This window comes from Meleagris gallopavo, chromosome 1 (genome assembly GCF_905368555.1).
Source record: "Meleagris gallopavo chromosome 1, MGAL_WU_HG_1.1, whole genome shotgun sequence".
NCBI classification, from domain to species: Eukaryota; Metazoa; Chordata; class Aves; order Galliformes; family Phasianidae; genus Meleagris; species Meleagris gallopavo.
Genome location: NC_139404.1, coordinates 191,868,065 through 191,886,248, shown reverse-complemented (window position 1 = coordinate 191,886,248; position 18,184 = coordinate 191,868,065). Strand labels below are relative to the sequence as shown.

Sequence of the window (18,184 nt, the reverse complement as noted above, 5' to 3'; positions counted from 1 at the left end):
CCTGATCCCCATCCCCAACTCCATCCCATCCCGGTCCCAACTCTATCCCCATCCCATCTCATCCCATCCTGATCCCCAACTCCATCCCATCCCCAACTCCATCCCATCCCCAACTCCATCCCATTCCCATCCCATCCTGATCCCCAACTCCATTCCATCCCATTGCCATCCCATCCCGATCCCCAACTCCATCCCATCCCAATCCCATCCCATCCCGATCCCCAACTCATCCCATCCCATTCCCATCCCATCCCGATACCCAACTCCATTCCATCCCATTCCCATCCCATCCTGATCCCCAACTCCATTCCATCCCATTCCCATCCCATTCCAATCCCCAACTCCATTCCATCCCATTCCCATCCCAATCCCCAACTCCATCTCCATCCCATTTCCCATCCCATCCCGATCCCCAACTCCATTCCATCCCATTCCCATCCCATCCCGATCCCCAACTCCATTCCATCCCATTCCCATCCCATCCCGATCCCCAACTCCATTCCATCCCATTCCCATCCCATTTCCCATCCCATCCCGATCCCCAACTCCATTCCATCCCATTCCCATCCCATCCTGATCCCCAACTCCATTCCATCCCATTCCCATCCCATCCTGATCCCCAACTCCATTCCATCCCATTCCCATCCCATCCTGATCCCCAACTCCATTCCATCCCATTCCCATCCCATCCTGATCCCCAACTCCATTCCATCCCATTTCCCATCCCATCCCGATCCCCAACTCCATTCCATCCCATTCCCATCCCATCCCAACTCCATTCCATCCCATCTCATCCCATTTCCCATCCCATCCCAATCCCCAACTCCATCCCATCCCATTCCCATCCCGATCCCCAACTCCATTCCATCCCATCCCATCCCATTTCCCATCCCATCCCGATCCCCATCTCCATTCCATCCCATTCCCATCCCATCCTGATCCCCAACTCCATTCCATCCCATTCCCATCCCGATCCCCAACTCCATTCCATCCCATTCCCATCCCATTCCCCATCCCATCCCAATCCCAACTCCATCCCATTCCATCCCATTCCCATCCCATCCCATCCCCAACTCCATTCCATCCCAATCCCCATCCCATCCCATTTCCCATCCCATCCTGATCCCCAACTCCATTCCATCCCACTCCCATCCCCATCCCCAACTCCATTCCATCCCCATCCCCAATCCATCCCATCCCATCCATTCCATCCCATCCTATCCCCACTCCATCCCATCCCATCCACCACTCCCATCCCCATCCCATCCCTTTTCATCCCATTCCATCCCCACTCCATCCCCATCCCCATCCAATCCATCCCATTCCCATCCCATCCCCATCCCATCCCAATTCCCAACTCCACTCCATCCCATTCCCATCCCATTCCCCATCCATTTCCCATCCCCATCTCCAATCCCAACCATCATCCCCATCCCATCCCGATCCCCATTTCCATCCATTCCCATCCCATCTCCCACCCCTTACCATCCATTTCCACCCATCCCAGCCCACACTCACTCCCATCCCATCTCACCCCCATCCCTTTCCTCCAATCCTCATCTCCAAATCCTTCCCTCCATCCCCACCCCAATTTCATTTCCCATCTCCATCCCCACCCCATCCCCACTCCCATCCCCCCATTTCAATCCCACCCCCAATCTCCACTCCCATCCCTTCCCAACCCTATTTCACCTCCATCCCATCTCCTAAACCCCCACTCCATCCCCACCCCAATCCCATTTTAATCTCCATCCCCCTCTCCATTCCCTTCCCACCTCATCCCATCCTGATCCCCAACTCCATCCCATCCCACCCCAAACTCCATCCCCATCCCCATTCCATATCCCAACCCATTCTCTCCCCAACTCCATCCCAATCCCATTTCCAACTCCAATCCCCATCCCATCCCACCACCATCCCATCCCACCATCCTCCAATCCCCATCCCATCCCAATCCCCATTCCAACCCAATCCCAATTCCCTTCCTCCATCTCCCCATCCCCACCCCTCCCAACACCTCCGCCCCTTCCCCATTCCCATCTCCCACCCCTTTACTCCATTTCCACCCATTTCCCCCACACTCGTCTCCCATCCCTACTCTTGACCCCCATCCCTTTCCTCCAATCCTCATCCCCAACCCTTTCCCTCCATCCCCACACCCAATTCCCATTCCCCATCCCCCATCCCTCCACCCCATCCCAACCTCCCATCCCTTTCACCCACCCCCAATCTCCAGCTCCCATCCCTGTCCCAAACCCTTTTTCCTCCATCCCATCTCCTAAACCCCGTTCCCAACCCCTTTGCTCCAGTCCCCACTCCATTCCCCTCCATCCCAGCCCCAATCCCCACCCCACCCCACTCCCCCATTCCCATTCCTATCCCAATCCCAATCCCTATTCCCTTCCTCCATCTCCCAATCCCCATTCCCAACCCCAATCCCTTTCTTCCATCCCCATCCCACCACCATTCCCCCCTCTCCCATCCTCAATCCCATCTCTATCCCAATCCCACTCCATCCAATCCATCCTCCCAATTCCCATCCCATATCCCCATTCCCACACTCCAATCCCTTTTCCGCCATCCTCACCCCAACCCTCTCCCATCCCCATTCCCATCCACACCCCAATCCCTATTCCCTTTCTCCATCTCCCAATCCCCATTCCCAATCCCTTCCCTTCCCATCCCCATCCCCACCCAATTCCCATCCTCATCCCACCCCATTCCTCCACCTCCATCCCCTCTCCCACCCTATTCCCCCACCTCCACCCCATCCCCAATCCCAATCCCCATCCCTATCCTCTCTCCCATCTCCATCCATCACCCAATCCCCATTCCCATCCCCAATCCCATTCCTCCATCCCCCTCACCCACCCTACAATCCTCACCTCCATTCCAATCCCAATCCCAATCCCTATTCCCTTCCTCCATCTCCCAATCCCCATCCTCAACCCCAATCCCTTTTCCCCCATCCCCATTCCCATCTCAATCCCTATTCCCTCTCTCCATCTCCCAATCCCCATTCCCAGCCCCAATCCCTTTCCTCCATTCCCATCCAACCCCAATTTCCATCTCCAACCCCCTCTCCCACCCTACAATCCTCCTCTCCATCCCAATCTCAAACCCCATCCCAATCCTATTCCAATCCCAATCTCAAACCCCATCCCAATCCTATTTCCTTCCTCCATCTCCCAATCCCCATTCCCAGACCCAATCCCTTTCCCCCATTCCCATCCAACCCCAATTCCCTTCCCCATCCCACCCCATTCCCCTACCTCCATCCCCCTCTCCCACCCCAGTCCCCCATTCCCATCCCAATCCCAATCCCCATCCCAATCCCTATTCCCTCCATCTCCTAATCCCCATTCCCAACCCCATCCCTTCCCTCCATCCCCATCCCACCCCCAATTCCCATCCCCATCCCACCCCACTCCCCCATTCCCATCCCAATCCCAATCCCCATCCCAATCCCTATTCCGTCTCCCAATCCCTTTCCTTCATCCCCATCCCACCCCCAATTCCCATCCCCATCCCAATCCCACCCCCCATTCCCATCCCAATCCCAATCCCCATCCCAATCCCTATTTCCTCCATCTCCCAATCCCCATTCCCAACCCCAATCCCTTTCCTCCGTCCCCATCCCATACCCAATTCCCATCCCATGCCCCCATTCCCATCCCAATCCCTATTCCCTCCACCTCCCACCCCCATCCCATCCCCAACCCCCCCCCCCCCTCCCCATTTCCCACCTCCTCAACCAGATCCTCCTGGATGCTCTCTCGGATGCAGTGGGACGTGAAGGCGATGGGACGGCTGTAATCGGGGTGCAGGCAGCGGGGGGGCAGCTCCAACCTCCCCCTCCCTCCTGACCCCCCCCGACCCCCCCCAACCCCCCCATATTCCACCTCACTCAACGTTTTGGCCATCTGAAGCACAGAACACGAACGGTCGTCTCTCACCCCCCCGGGTACCGGGACCCCACCTGCTACTTCCAGCCCAAAGGTGGGTACTGAAGGTCTGGGGTGAGGTTTGGGTGGGGGGGGCTCACAGCTGACCCCCCCCAACAGCTCCCTGGTGGTCTCGACTCCCTCCAGCTCACGGGGCAGAGGAGGAGGGGGAAAGTCTGGGGGGGGCAAAGCGATTGGGTTGGGGTCCTCATCTGAGGAGGTGTCCTCGTGGCACGGAGGGGGGGGACCTGCAGAGGGATGCCGGCGGCGTTCGGGGGGCACAGCTTTGTTTTTGGGGACGGGGGGTTTGCCGGAGGGGGGATCGGGTGCCAGCAATTGGTGAGGGACCCCTTCCAGCACGTAGTATGCAGGGTTATTGAAACTATTCTTCAGAGGCCCCCCCGTCGCTTCCGGCACCGGTTCTGCTTTGGAACTGCGGGCACAAAGAGGGGAGTGAATTGGGGGGGGGAATGTAGGGTGAGCCCCCCCCCCCCCCCTCCTCGTACCCCAAACCTCGGTGCCACCTCACTCACCGGCTCAGGGCGGCCTCATCCCTGGAGGTGCCACGGTGTGGGGTGGGCAGGCGGGGGGTCGGAGCTGTGCTGCCCTTTTCGGGTTCTTCGGGGGCTTTGGGTTGGGAGGGGGTGGGAGGATCGGCCCCGGGGGGCTTCCTAACCATGGACCTGGGGGGACAGAAATGAGGGAGGGGGATCATTGGGCTGCGGTTGTCGTCCTGCAGCGGACCAGGGCTCCGTGCATCGTCCTGCAGGGCTGCTCTGAGCGCTGCCACGCACGGCAGGATGCCATGCAACAACCTGCAGGGGTGCTCTGACTATTGCAACATGCACTGGGATCCCATGCACCATCCTGCAGGGCTGCTCTGAGCGCTGCCACATGCACTGGGATCCCATGCACCATCCTGCAGGGATGCTCTGAGCATTGCAACATGCACTGGTACCCCATGCACCATCCTGCAGGGCTGCTCAGAGCACTGCCACATGCACTGGGATCCCATGCACCATTCTGCAGGGTTGCTCAGAGCACTGCCACATGCACTGGGATCCCATGCACCATCCTGCAGGGCTGCTCTGACTATTGCAACATGCACTGGGATCCCATGCACCATCCTGCAGGGCTGCTCTGAGCACTGCCACATGCATTGGGATGCCATGCACCACCATGCAGGGATGCTCTGAGCATTGCAACATGCACTGGTACCCCATGCACCATCCTGCAGGGCTGCTCTGAGCGCTGCCACATGCACTGGGATCCCATGCACCATCCTGCAGGGCTGCACTGAGCACTGCCACATGCACTGGGATCCCGTGCACCATCCTGCAGGGTTGCTCAGAGCACTGCAACGTGCACTGGGATCCCATGCACCATCCTGCAGGGCTGCTCAGAGCACTGCCACATGCACTGGGACCCCATGCACCATCCTGCAGGGCTGCTCAGAGCATTGCAACATGCACTGGTACCCCATGCACCATCCTGCAGGGCTGCTCTGACTATTGCAACATGCACTGGGATCCCATGCACCATCCTGCAGGGCTGCTCAGAGCATTGCAACATGCACTGGGACCCCATGCACCATCCTGCAGGGCTGCTCTGACTATTGCAACATGCACTGGGATCCCATGCACCATCCTGCAGGGCTGCTCTGAGCACTGCCACATGCATTGGGATGCCATGCACCACCATGCAGGGATGCTCTGAGCATTGCAACATGCACTGGGACCCCATGCACCATCCTGCAGGGCTGCTCTGAGCACTGCCACATGCACTGGGATCCCATGCACATTCTGCAGGGCTGCTCAGAGCATTGCCACATGCACTGGGATCCCGTGCACCATCCTGCAGGGCTGCTCTGAGCACTGCCACATGCACTGGGATCCCGTGCACCATCCTGCAGGGTTGCTCAGAGCACTGCAACGTGCACTAGGATCCCATGCACCATCCTGCAGGGCTGCTCTGAGCACTGCCACATGCACTGGGATCCCATGCACCATCCTGCAGGGTTGCTCAGAGCACTGCCACATGCACTGGGATCCCATGCACCATCCTGCAGGGTTGCTCAGAGCACTGCAACGTGCACTAGGATCCCATGCACCATCCTGCAGGGCTGCTCTGAGCACTGCCACATGCACTGGGATCCCATGCACCATCCTGCAGGGTTGCTCAGAGCACTGCAACGTGCACTGGGACCCCACGCACCAGCAGCCCACGTGCATCCTTGCAGAGATGCTCCAAGCATTGCAACGTGCACTGGGACCCCACGCCCCATCCTGCAGGGATGCTCCGTGCACCACCCCACGCACCAGGACCCCACCCCCCACCCCACAGGGTCGCTCCCATCATCAACACAGCACCAAGAGATGCAAAACCCTCCCCCCAGCCCCCTCCCCACTCACTTGGCACACTCCTGGGGGGCTCTGGCGCTCAGCTGGGCCCTCCCTTTGCCGCCCGCCGCCTCGTCCTTATCAACACTGATCCACTCTGCGAGGGGACGGGGCGGGGGGGTGAGCTCAGCAACGGCCCAGAGAGGGGTTGGGGGCACGCTGAGCCCCCTCCCCTCACCCCTCCCACCCCCAGCTCTCACCATAGAGCCTCTCACGGGTGCCCAGCCGCTCCGCAGGCACCCGCACCTTCATGGAGCCGCGGATGTTGCCCGTCTCCTCGCCACGGTGCGAGAGGTAAGTGAGGAACTGCTGCGCCGTGCTGCCAATCATGGACTTGAGGGCGATGACACATTCCCCTGAGGGGGTACAAGGGAGGGGGATGGGGGGGGGGGTCACCGTCAAACTGGGGGTCTCCCAACCCTTGGAGGTTGGCACGGCACGGGGAGCGCGGCGGCGGACGCACCGTAGGACTCGTAGCCATCCAGGGACTTGACGGTGAGCAGCAGGTGTTGGTCCTGCAGGTATTCGATCTCAGAGAGGATGGGCTTCAGCTGGGGGGGGCACGCAGTGTGAGGGGCGTGGGGTTACGGCCCCCTCCCCCAGTGCCCTCCTCTATCCCACCCCGTGGCACCTCACCGTGGGCAGCTGCCGCGACGACCACTGCACCTTGAGGAAGTTGATGTTGTCGCTGCTCTGCGTGTCGTTCTCGCAGCTCTTCTTGAATTCTGCACCAGGGGACAGCAAGGTGGCACCATATCCAACCCCCTCCCCCCCCCGCCCCCCCAGCTTCTACGGACCCCCCACCCCCAGGCGCTCACCCTCCAGGCAGGTGGAGTAGAACTCGATGAAGAACTTGGTGCGGCTCGCCGTCTTCACGATGGCTTCGATGCTCTCAAACTCAATGTACGCCTGATCCGATGACTTGGACAGCCCTGCACAGGGAGGGGTGGCAGGGGGGTGTCCCCCCTCGTCCCCACGTCCCCCACTGTCCCCACATCCCCTTTCCTGCGGGCTGAAGACTGTACCTTTCTTGGAGACAAACTGGGGCGTGACGCCGACCTCAAAGGAGCCGAAGACGGGCGAGTGGTCGCTGGTCGTGATGTCGTCGGTGCAGCCTGCAGGACACAGAGTGATCTGTCCCACAGCCTGCCCCCAACCTGTCCCCAAATCTGTCCCCAATCCATCCACAACCTGTCCCCAGTCCATCCCCAACCCGTCCCCAACCAGCCTCAAACCTGTCCCCAATCCAACCCCAACCCGTCCCCAGCCTGCCCCAAACCCGTCCCCATCCCATCCCCAACCTGCTTCCAACCTGTCCCCAATCCATCCCCAACCTGTACCCAACCTGCCCCAAACCTGTCACCAACCCATTCTCAACCTGTTCCCTGCCCCCACCTCATCCCCAACCTGTCCCCAATCCATCCCCAACTCACATACAACCCGTCCCCTGACCCCAGCTCATCCCAAACCTATCCCCAACCCAACCTGTCCCCCAGCCCATACCCAACCTGCCCCATCAGTCCATTCCCAATTTGCCCCCAAGCTATACCCAGCATGTCCCCAAGCCATCCCCAACCCGTCCCCAACCTGCCTCCAACCCATCTCCAACCCACACCCAAACTGTCTCCAACCCATCCCCAACCTGTGCCCAACTTGTTCCCCAACCCATCCCCAGCCTGCCCCCAATTCATCCCCAACCTGTACCCAACCAGCCACCCGAATCCATTCCCATCCTGCCCCCAATCCGTACCCAGCATGTCCCCAATCCATCCCCAACCCGTCCCCAACCTGCCTCCAACCCATCTCCAGCCCACATCCAAACTGTCTCCAACCCACCCCTCAACCTGTACCCAATCCATCCCCTGCCCCCAACCCATTCCCAACCTGTACCCAACTTGTACCAAATTGGCTCCAAACCTGCCCCCAACCCATCCCCAATGTGTCCTGTGTCCCCAACCTGCCCCCAATTCATCCCCAACCTGCCCCCAGCCCATCCCCACCTGCCCATAATCTGTCTCCAACCTGACCCCAACCCATCCCCTGTCCCCAACTTGTCCCCAATCCAACCCCAACCCGTCCCCAGCCTGCCCCAAACCTGTCCCCAGTCCATCCCCAACCTGTCCCCAAATCTGTCCCCAACACACACCCAACCTGTCCCCAACCAGCCTCAAATCTGTCCCCAAATCTGCTCCCAACCTGTCCCCAAATCTGCCCCCAACCTGTCCCCAATCCATCCCCAACCTGCCCCCAACCAGCCTCAAATCTGTCCCCAATCCATCCACAACCTGTCCCCAGTCCATCCACAACCTGTCCCCACCCAGCCTCAAACCTGTCCCCAATCCAACCCCAAGTCATCCCCAGCCTTCCCCAACCTGTCCCCAAATCTGTCCCCAATCCATCCACAACCTGTCCCCAGCCTGCCCCAAATCTGTCCCCAGTCCATCCCCAAATCTGCCCCCAACCTGTCCCCAATCCATCCCCAACCTGCCCCCAACCAGCCTCAAATCTGTCCCCAATCCATCCACAACCTGTCCCCAGTCCATCCCCAACCCGTCCCCAACCAGCCTCAAACCTGTCCCCAATCCAACCCCAACCCGTCCCCAGCCTGCCCCAAATCTGTCCCCAGTCCATCCCCAAATCTGTCCCCAACCCACACCCAACCTGTCCCCAACCAGCCTCAAATCTGTCCCCAAATCTGCCCCCAACCTGTCCCCAACCAGCCTCAAATCTGTCCCCAATCTATCCACAACCTGTCCCCAACCAGCCTCAAATCTGTCCCCAAATCTGCTCCCAACCTGTCCCCACCTCATCCCCAACCTGTCCCCAACCAGCCTCAAATCTGTTCCCAACCCACACCCAACCTGTCCCAAACCAGCCTCAAATCTGTCCCCAAATCTGCTCCCAACCTGTCCCCAAATCTGCCCCCAACCTGTCCCCAACCAGCCTCAAATCTGTCCCCAATCCATCCACAACCTGTCCCCAACCAGCCTCAAACCTGTCCCCAATCTAACCCCAAGCCATCCCCAGCCTGCCCCAACCTGTCCCCAAATCTGTCCCCAACCTGTCCCCAACCAGCCTCAAATCTGTCCCCAAATCTGCCCCCAACCTGTCCCCAAATCTGTCCCCAACCCATCCCCAGTTGGGGTGACCATCCCCAATGTCCCCCCCCCATGCAGGACATGGATTTCCCCCCCTGCCACCAGGGCTGCCCCTCACCATAGGCGTTGCAGTTGACGTGGGTTTCGGGGTACGACTTCCAAAGGATGCGGTCGCACCAGGACGGGACGTTGGTGCGAACCTGCAGCAGGATGAGGTGGGGTGAGGAGGGTGGGGAGGGGGGGGTCACACAGGATCCATCCGGGTGCCCCCCACCCTCAGAATCCCCCCCACCCATCCCTGTACCCCTGTGGGCTTCTGCTTGTGCCACACGTAGGTGTCCCGTGAGCCTCGCTCGTAGCGGTACGTGGGGGGGAAGGTGATCTCCTCCTCTCCTGCAGCAGGGAACATTTGGGGGGAGGGGGGTCAGGGAGAATCAGCACCCAGAGGCCCCCCCCCCTGTAGCCGTGCGCCCTCACCGAAGCGCAGGAACACTTTGTGCTTCTCCTTCTCCAGGTTGAGCTGATCCACTTTGAGCAGCGGCTCGAACTCCTTGCGGCTGATGTAATTCAGGATCTCCTGCAGGGGTGGGAATTTGTTTAGGGACACACACGCAGGCAGCCCCCCCACCCCCAATACACCACCACCATCACCACCAAGCCACCTGGATGTCCATATCCAGGCGGTAGTTGAGGTCCCCAAACCAGAAGAGGTGGGTGAAACGCAGCGAGATGTCGAAGGAGCTGAGCTGCTTGTCGCCCAGCGAGAGCAGGCGCAGGATGTCCAGGTAGTTCTGGTTCCTCCTGCATCGGGAGGAGGTGGGAAGGGGGGGGACACGACGACACTGCTGTCACCTCCCCCGACCCCACGCTGTCCCCACGCTGTCCCCCGTGCTCACCTGGCTGTCTTCTCGTTGCCCGAGGTGAGGTGGCAGTTGACGAAGCCGAAGGACGTGCCATTGAACATGAAGGAGACGCCCACGGCGCCCTTGTTGCCTGTGGGGACAGGATGGGGTGGGATGGGGACAGGGGACGGGGACAAGTGACAGGCGACGGAGGATGGGGATTGGGTGGGGATGGGGACAAGGGATGGGAACAGGGATGTGGACAGAAATGGGGATGAGGGATGGGGATGAGGGACGGGGACAGGAATGGGGACAGGAACGGGGACAGGAACGGGATGAGGACAGGGGGTGAGGGATGGGGAGAAGGGACAGGAATGGGGACAAGGGACAGGGGGGCGGGGACAGGGGACAATTGACAAGGGATGGGAATGGGATGGGGACAACTGACAGGGGACAGGAATTGGCTGGGAACAGGGGATGAGGGATGGGGACAGGATGGGGACAACTGACAGCGGATGGGAATGGGATGGGGACAGGGAACAATTGATGGGATGGGGACAGGAATGGGGACGGGGACAGGAATGGGGACAATTGACAGGGGATGAGAATGGGATGGGGACAGGGGATGGGACAATTGACAGGGGACAGGAATGGGATGGGGACAGGGGATGAGGGATGGGGACAACTGACAACAGATGGGAATGGGGTGGGGACAGGGGACAATTGATGGGATGAGGACAGGAATGGGGACGGGGACAGGAATGGGGACAATTGACAGGGGATGAGAATGGGATGGGGACAGGGGATGGGACAATTGACAGGGGACAGGAATGGACTGGGGACAGGGGATGAAGGATGAGGACAACTGACAACAGATGGGAATGGGATGGGGACAGGGGACAATTGATGGGACGGGGACAGGAATGGGGACAGGGACAGGAATGAGGACAGTTGACAGGGGATGAGAATGGGATGGGGACAGGGGACAGTGATTGGGGACAGGGGACGGGGATTGGATGGAGACAGAGGACAGGGATGGGGACAGGGGATGGGAACAGGGGATGGGAACGGGGACAACTGACAGGGGACGGGAATGGGTTGGGGACGGGATGGGGGATGGAGACAGGACAGGAATGGGGACAGGAATGGGATGAGGACAGGGGGTGAGGGATGGGGACAAGGGACGGGGGTGGGGACAAGGGACAGGGGGGCGGGGACAGGGGACAATTGACAAGGGATGGGAATGGGATGGGAACAACTGACAGGGGACAGGAATGGGCTGGGAACAGGGGATGAGGGATGGGGACAGGATGGGGACAACTGACAGCAGACGGGAATGGGGACAGGGGACAATTGATGGGATGGGGACAGGAATGGGGACGGGGACAGGAATGGGGACAATTGACAGGGGATGAGAATGGGATGGGGACAGGGGATGGGACAATTGACAGGGGACAGGAATGGGATGGGGACAGGGGATGAGGGATGGGGACAATTGACAACAGATGGGAATGGGATGGGGACAGGGGACAATTGATGGGACAGGGACAGGGGATGAGAATAGGATGGGGACAGGAGGAAACAGAAATCGGGACAGGAATGGGGACAGGGGATGGGGGTGGGGATTGGAAACAGGATGGAATGGGGACAACTGACAGGGGATGGGAATGAGATGGGGACAGGGAATGGGGACAAGGGACGTGACGGGGACAGGGGACAAATGACAGGGGATGGGGACAGGGGATGGGAACGGGGACAACTGACAGGGGACGGGAATGGGTTGGGGACAGGGGATGGGGACAGGACAGGAATGCGGACAGGAATGGGATGAGGACAGGGGGTGAGGGATGGGGAGAAGGAACAGGAATGGGGACAAGGGACAGGGGTGCAGGGACAGGGGACAATTGACAGGGGATGGTAATGGGATGGGGACAACTGACAGGGGACAGGAATGGGCTGGGAACAGGGGATGAGGGATGGGGACAGGATGGGGACAACTGACAGCAGATGGGAATGGGATGGGGACAGGGGACAATTGACGGGATGAGGACAGGAATGGGGACAGGAACAGGAATGGGGACAATTGACAGGGGATGAGAATGGGATGGGGACAGGGGACAGAGGTTGGGGACAGGGGACGGGGATTGGATGGAGACAGAGGACAGGGATGGGGACAATTGATGGGGGATAGGGACAACTGATGGGGGGTAGGAATGGGATGGGGACAGAGGGGAACAGGAATCGGGACAGGGGATGGGGATGGGATTGGATGGGGACGGGGACAGGGGATGGAAACGGGATGGAAACGGGATGGAAACGGGATGGAAACGGGATGGAAACGGGGACAACTGACAGGGGATGGGAATGGGTTGGGGAAAGGGGATGGGGACAAGGGACCAAGGATGGGGACAGGAATGGCGACAGGGGATGGGGACAGGAATGGCGACAGGGGATGTGACGGGGACAGGAAACAAATGACAGGGGATGGGAACAGGTGACGGGGACAGGTGACAGGAATGGGGACAGGGGATGGGGGAAGGGGATTGGATGGGGACAATTGACAGGGGACGGGAATGGGTTGGGGACAGGACAGGAATGGGGACAGGGGACAATTGACAAGGGATGGGGACAGGAATGGGGATGGGAGATGGGGACAATTGACAAGGATGGGAATGGGATGGGGCCAAGGGATGGGGACAACTGACGGGATGGGGGCAGGGGACGGCGATGGGGACATGATGGAGATGGGAGGATGGGGACAAGCAGATGGGGATGCAGTGAGGATGTGGTGGGGACAGGAGAAATGTGATGTGATTGGGACACAACGGGGCAGGAGGATGGGGACATGAGAACGGGGACATAATGGGGACGTGAGAGTGAAGACACGAAAATGCAGACACAAAGATGGGGACACAATGGGGACATCGTGGGAATGGGGACCCGATGGGGCAGGAGAATGAAGACATGACGAGGACATAAGGATGGAGACAGGAAAATGGGGACACGATGGGGACAAGAGGTCGAAGATGGAATGGGGACACAGTAGGCACAGCAGGACAGGAATGGGAGGAGGGAAACATGATGGGGACACGAGGAAAGAGACAGGAAGATGGGGACACGATGGGGGATGGGGACACGATGGGGGATGGGGACACGATGGGGGATGGGGACACGATGGGGATGACATGATGAGGATATGAGAATGGGGACAGAAAGATGAGGGTGGGGACAGAAAGATGAGGGTGGGGACAGAAAGATGAGGGTGGGGACACAATGGGGACAGGAGAATGGGGACACAACTAGGATGGGAGGACAAGGACAGAAGATGGGGACGCAATGGGGACGCAATGGGGCAGGAAAATGGGGACGTGAGAACAGGGACGTAATGGGGACATGAGAATGAAGACGTGAACAGAACGTGAAGATGGGGACGCAGTTGGGACGTGAGGACAGACAGGACCACGTAGACGTGACAGGGACACGATGGGGACAGGAGAACGGGGACGTGATGGGGGACAGGAGAGGCACAGTGGGACGAGGACAGGAGGCCCCCTACGCCCAGCCCTACCCAGCGTGTTGGCGATGCCGGTCTTCACGCTGGACGTGCTGACGTGGCTGATGCGATTCTCGTGCTCTGGCTTCACCAACACCACCACCTTGATGTTCCACAGCGACTGCATGGCCACCTGAGGGGGGGGAGGATGCAGCTCAGCCCCCACCGGGGCACGGGGACAGCTGCTGCCATCGGGCATCGACCCCATAGCACCCTGTGAGGCCATGTATCCAACGGGTGCATCCACCCCATAGCACCCTGTGATGCCATGTATCCAACGGGTGCATCCACCCCATAGCACCCTGTGAGGCTATGTATCCAACGGGCGCATCCACCCCATAGCACCCTGTGAGGCCATGTATCCAACGGGTGCATCCACCCCATAGCACCCTGTGAGGCCACGTATCCAACGGGTGCATCCACCCCATAGCACCCTGTGAGGCCACGTATCCAACGGGTGCATCCACCCCATAGCACCCTGTGAGGCCATGTATCCAACGGGTGCATCCACCCCATAGCACCCTGTGAGGCCATGTATCCAATGGGTGCATCCACCCCATAGCACCCTGTGAGGCCACGTATCCAACGGGTGCATCCACCCCATAGTACCCTGTGAGGCCATGTATCCAACGGGTGCATCCACCCCACAGCACTTGGGGCCATGGTAACGCCAAGGGGTGCATCCACCCCACAGCCCCCTGTGCCATAATAACCCCAATAGGTGCACCCACCCCACAGCCCCCCCTGCCACGGTGATCCCAATGGGTGCACCCACCCCACAGCCCCCTGTGTCATCGGGTCCCAAATGGCTGCACCCGCCCTGCAGGACTTGGGGCCACGGGGAGCCCAATGGCTGCACCCACCCTACAGGACTTGGGGCCACGGGGAGCCCAATGGCTGCACCCGCCCTACAGGACTTGGGGCCACGGGGTCCCCAGTGGCTGCACCGACCCTACAGGACTTGGGGCCACGGGGACCCCAATGGCTGCACCCACCCTACAGGACTTGGGGCCACGGGGAGCCCAATGGCTGCACCCACCCCACAGGACTTGGGGCCACGGGGACCCCAGTGGCTGCACCGACCCTACAGGACTTGGGGCCACGGGGACCCCAATGGCTGCACCCACCCTACAGGACTTGGGGCCACGGGGAGCCCAATGGCTGCACCTGCCCTACAGGACTTGGGGCCACGGGGAGCCCAATGGCTGCACCCACCCCACAGGACTTGGGGCCATGGGGACCCCAATGGCTGCACCCACCCTACAGGACTTGGGGCCACGGGGTCCCCAATGGCTGCACCCACCCTACAGGACTTGGGACCACGGGGACCCCAATGGCTGCACCCATCCCAGAGCCCCCAGTACCACCATGTCCCCAATAGCTGCACCCACCCCACAGCCCCCAGTGCATGGCGACCCCAAAGGGTGCACCCACCCTATAGCATCCAGTGCCATGGTGACCCCAATGGCTGCACCCACCCCACAGCCCCCAGTGCCATGGCGACCCCAAAGGGTGCACCCACCCTATAGCATCCAGTGCCATGGTGACCCCAATGGCTGCACCCACCCCACAGCCCCCAGTGCCATGGTGACCCCAGAGGTTGCACCCACCCCATAGACCCCAGTGCCATTGTGTCCCCAATGGGCTGCACCCACCCTACAAGACTTGGAACCATGGTGACCCCAATGGCTGCACCCATCCCAGAACCATCATATTCCCAGTGGATGCATCCACCCCACAGTCCCCAGCGCATGGTGACCCCAAAGGGTGCACCCACCCTATAGCCCTCACTGTATCCCCAATGGCCGCACCCACCCCACAGCCCCCAGCGCATGGTGACCCCAAAGGGTGCACCCACCCTATAGCCCTCACTGTATCCCCAATGGCCGCACCCGCCCCACAGCCCCCACTGCCATTGTGTCCCCAATGGCTGCACCCACCCTACAAGACTTGGAGCCATGGTGACTCCAATGGCTGCACCCACCCTATAGACCCCACTGCAATGGTGACCCCAATGGCTGCACCCACACTATAGACCCCACTGCCATGGTGACCCCAGCGGGTGCACCCACCCCACAGCATCCAGTACCATGGTGACCCCAGTGGGTGCACCCACCCTATAGCCCCCACTGTATCCCCAATGGCTGCACCCACCCCACAGACCCCACTGGATCCCCAATGGCTGCACCCACCCCACAGCACCCAGTGCCACGGTGACCCCAATGGCTGCACCCACCCCATAGACCCCACTGCCATGGTGACCCCAATGGCTGCACCCACCCTATAGACCCCACTGCCATGGTGACCCCAATGGCTGCACCCACCCTATAGACCCCACTGCCATGGTGACCCCAATGGCTGCACCCACCCCACAGACCCCACTGGATCCCCAATGGCTGCACCCACCCCATAGACCCCACTGGATCCCCAATGGCTGCACCCACCCCACAGACCCCACTGGATCCCCAATGGCTGCACCCACCCCACAGACCCCACTGGATCCCCAATGGCTGCACCCACCCCATAGACCCCACTGGATCCCCAATGGCTGCACCCACCCCACAGCACCCAGTGCCACGGTGACCCCAATGACTGCAGCCACCCCATAGACCCCATTGGATCCCCAATGGCTGCACCCACCCCACAGCATCCCGTACCACGGTGACCCCAATGGCTGCACCCACCCCACAGCATCCCGTACCACGGTGACCCCAATGGCTGCACCCACCCCACAGCACTTAGGGCCGAGGTTCCCCCCACGTTTGTGCCCCCCCTACAGCACTCCAAACCCGTTGTCCCAATCCTACCGGGCGGTACTCGGTGTCGGTGAAGTCCCTGAGCACAGCACGCAGGAAATCCACCCACTCCTTATCTCCCACCGAGTTCTCCTGGGTGCCAAAGACGTAGATATCGTGCGGGATGCTGGCCGTCACCTCATCCAGCGCCTTGCCCAGCCCCTTGGAGGTGAACCACGACGTGATGCTCTTGGGTGGGGGCACGCTGCCTGCGGGGAGGGACGCTCAGAAGGGGGATATATTGAGGATATATGGAAAAAAAGGGGGTGGGGGGGGTTAGGGTTAGGCTCTGCCCCCCCGGCGCTCACCCATGTTCCAGGTGCCGATGAAGATGGAGATCATGTCCGGCTCGTCCTGGTGCGAGTGCTTGTTCTTCATCAGCTGCAGCAGCTGGCAGAACGCCTCTCTTTTCTATAAGAGGAGGATGGGGGCACAGCATGAGCCTCCTGCACCCTAAAACCACACAGACCCCCCCCCACACACCTCACCCCTCACCCCAGCACCCACCCGGGCGCTGACGAACACGAAATCCTTGCGCTGCGTCCGGTCCTTCTCCTTCTCAAAGACGATGCCCAGTTTGTTCTGCACGCGCTGCGACTTGATCAGCTGCCGGACTGCAGGGGGGGGGGGGGGAAAGCAAGCAAATCAGAGCTCTATGGGGGCACCGAGCCCTACGTCAACCCCCCCCCCCAACTCCTCCTCCTCCTCCCAAGCTCACTTTTATCATAGGTGAAGGTATTCCAGTCCTCCTGGGCATCCCTTTGCTTCTTCAGCACCACCAGCTTGCCGCCCTCCACATCCACGCTCAGCGTGTACTTCTGCGACTTGCCGATCTTGGTCAGGTCCCCCAGGGTGACGTCCAGCTTCACCTGCAACCACCCGGGAGATGATGAGACCTCAGAGAGGGGCTCGGGGACAGGGATGTCCCGTGAGAGTGGCACAAAGATGGGACGCACCTCGAAGGTCTGAACGGGGATGCTTTTGGCTTTGCGGGATACGGGCTGTGCCGGCACAGCCGGGCTGGCTGAGCTCATCTCCTGTAGTGCTTTCAGCGCCTGGAGGGGGGCAATAAGAGGGGCTGTCAGCCCCCCGCCCCACAGGCATCCCCGTGGCACAGCTGTCCCCCCTGCAGTGCTCACCTTCTTCTCGATGCTGGAGAGGAAATCCTTCAGCACAGACAGTTTCAGCACCAGGCTCTCCAGTTCCTGCTCCCCGCTCTGCGGCGCCGTCTGCAAACGTCCCCCCCCCCCTCTACAGTCACAAAATGGGGACCCCCAACCCCAGCCCCATCTCTCCATCACCCATGAACAGTGCCAGGTCCAGCCCTGAGCATCCCAGGCTCACACCCCGAAGCCCCCGCCCTCGGTCCGTCCCCACACACCCTATGGTGGGACCACTGCCTGCCCCATTGAGACACCGACGCTCCATCCCCCAAACCCTTCACCTGTTGGAGGATTTTGGACACCGTGGGGGAACTCTGCTGGTCGAACACCTTGGAGAGGATCTCCAGCCCTGCCAGCACCTTGTCCACCTCACTGCAGGGGTGAGGGCAA

General features: G+C 60.5%; 1 protein-coding gene across 2 annotated transcripts in view; it reads right to left on the bottom strand.

Annotated features, from left to right (window-relative positions):
* Positions 1–18,184, bottom strand: part of INPPL1 (inositol polyphosphate phosphatase like 1) — a 30,525-nt gene that overhangs the window by 4,849 nt on the left and 7,492 nt on the right. For both annotated transcript variants that reach the window (XM_085216508.1, XM_085216509.1), the window contains exons 6-26: positions 18,076–18,166; positions 17,771–17,860; positions 17,588–17,686; positions 17,350–17,500; positions 17,139–17,245; positions 16,940–17,042; positions 16,644–16,840; positions 13,852–13,969; positions 10,338–10,434; positions 10,104–10,242; positions 9,919–10,018; positions 9,746–9,834; positions 9,560–9,641; positions 7,369–7,458; positions 7,162–7,275; positions 6,980–7,068; positions 6,807–6,894; positions 6,544–6,699; positions 6,356–6,440; positions 4,478–4,627; positions 3,747–4,377 (exon numbers count right to left, since the gene is read on the bottom strand). In XM_085216508.1, coding sequence (XP_085072634.1) covers positions 3,747–4,377; positions 4,478–4,627; positions 6,356–6,440; positions 6,544–6,699; positions 6,807–6,894; positions 6,980–7,068; positions 7,162–7,275; positions 7,369–7,458; positions 9,560–9,641; positions 9,746–9,834; positions 9,919–10,018; positions 10,104–10,242; positions 10,338–10,434; positions 13,852–13,969; positions 16,644–16,840; positions 16,940–17,042; positions 17,139–17,245; positions 17,350–17,500; positions 17,588–17,686; positions 17,771–17,860; positions 18,076–18,166 — 2,866 coding nt within the window. The remainder of the gene's footprint in view (positions 1–3,746; positions 4,378–4,477; positions 4,628–6,355; positions 6,441–6,543; positions 6,700–6,806; positions 6,895–6,979; positions 7,069–7,161; positions 7,276–7,368; positions 7,459–9,559; positions 9,642–9,745; positions 9,835–9,918; positions 10,019–10,103; positions 10,243–10,337; positions 10,435–13,851; positions 13,970–16,643; positions 16,841–16,939; positions 17,043–17,138; positions 17,246–17,349; positions 17,501–17,587; positions 17,687–17,770; positions 17,861–18,075; positions 18,167–18,184) is intronic.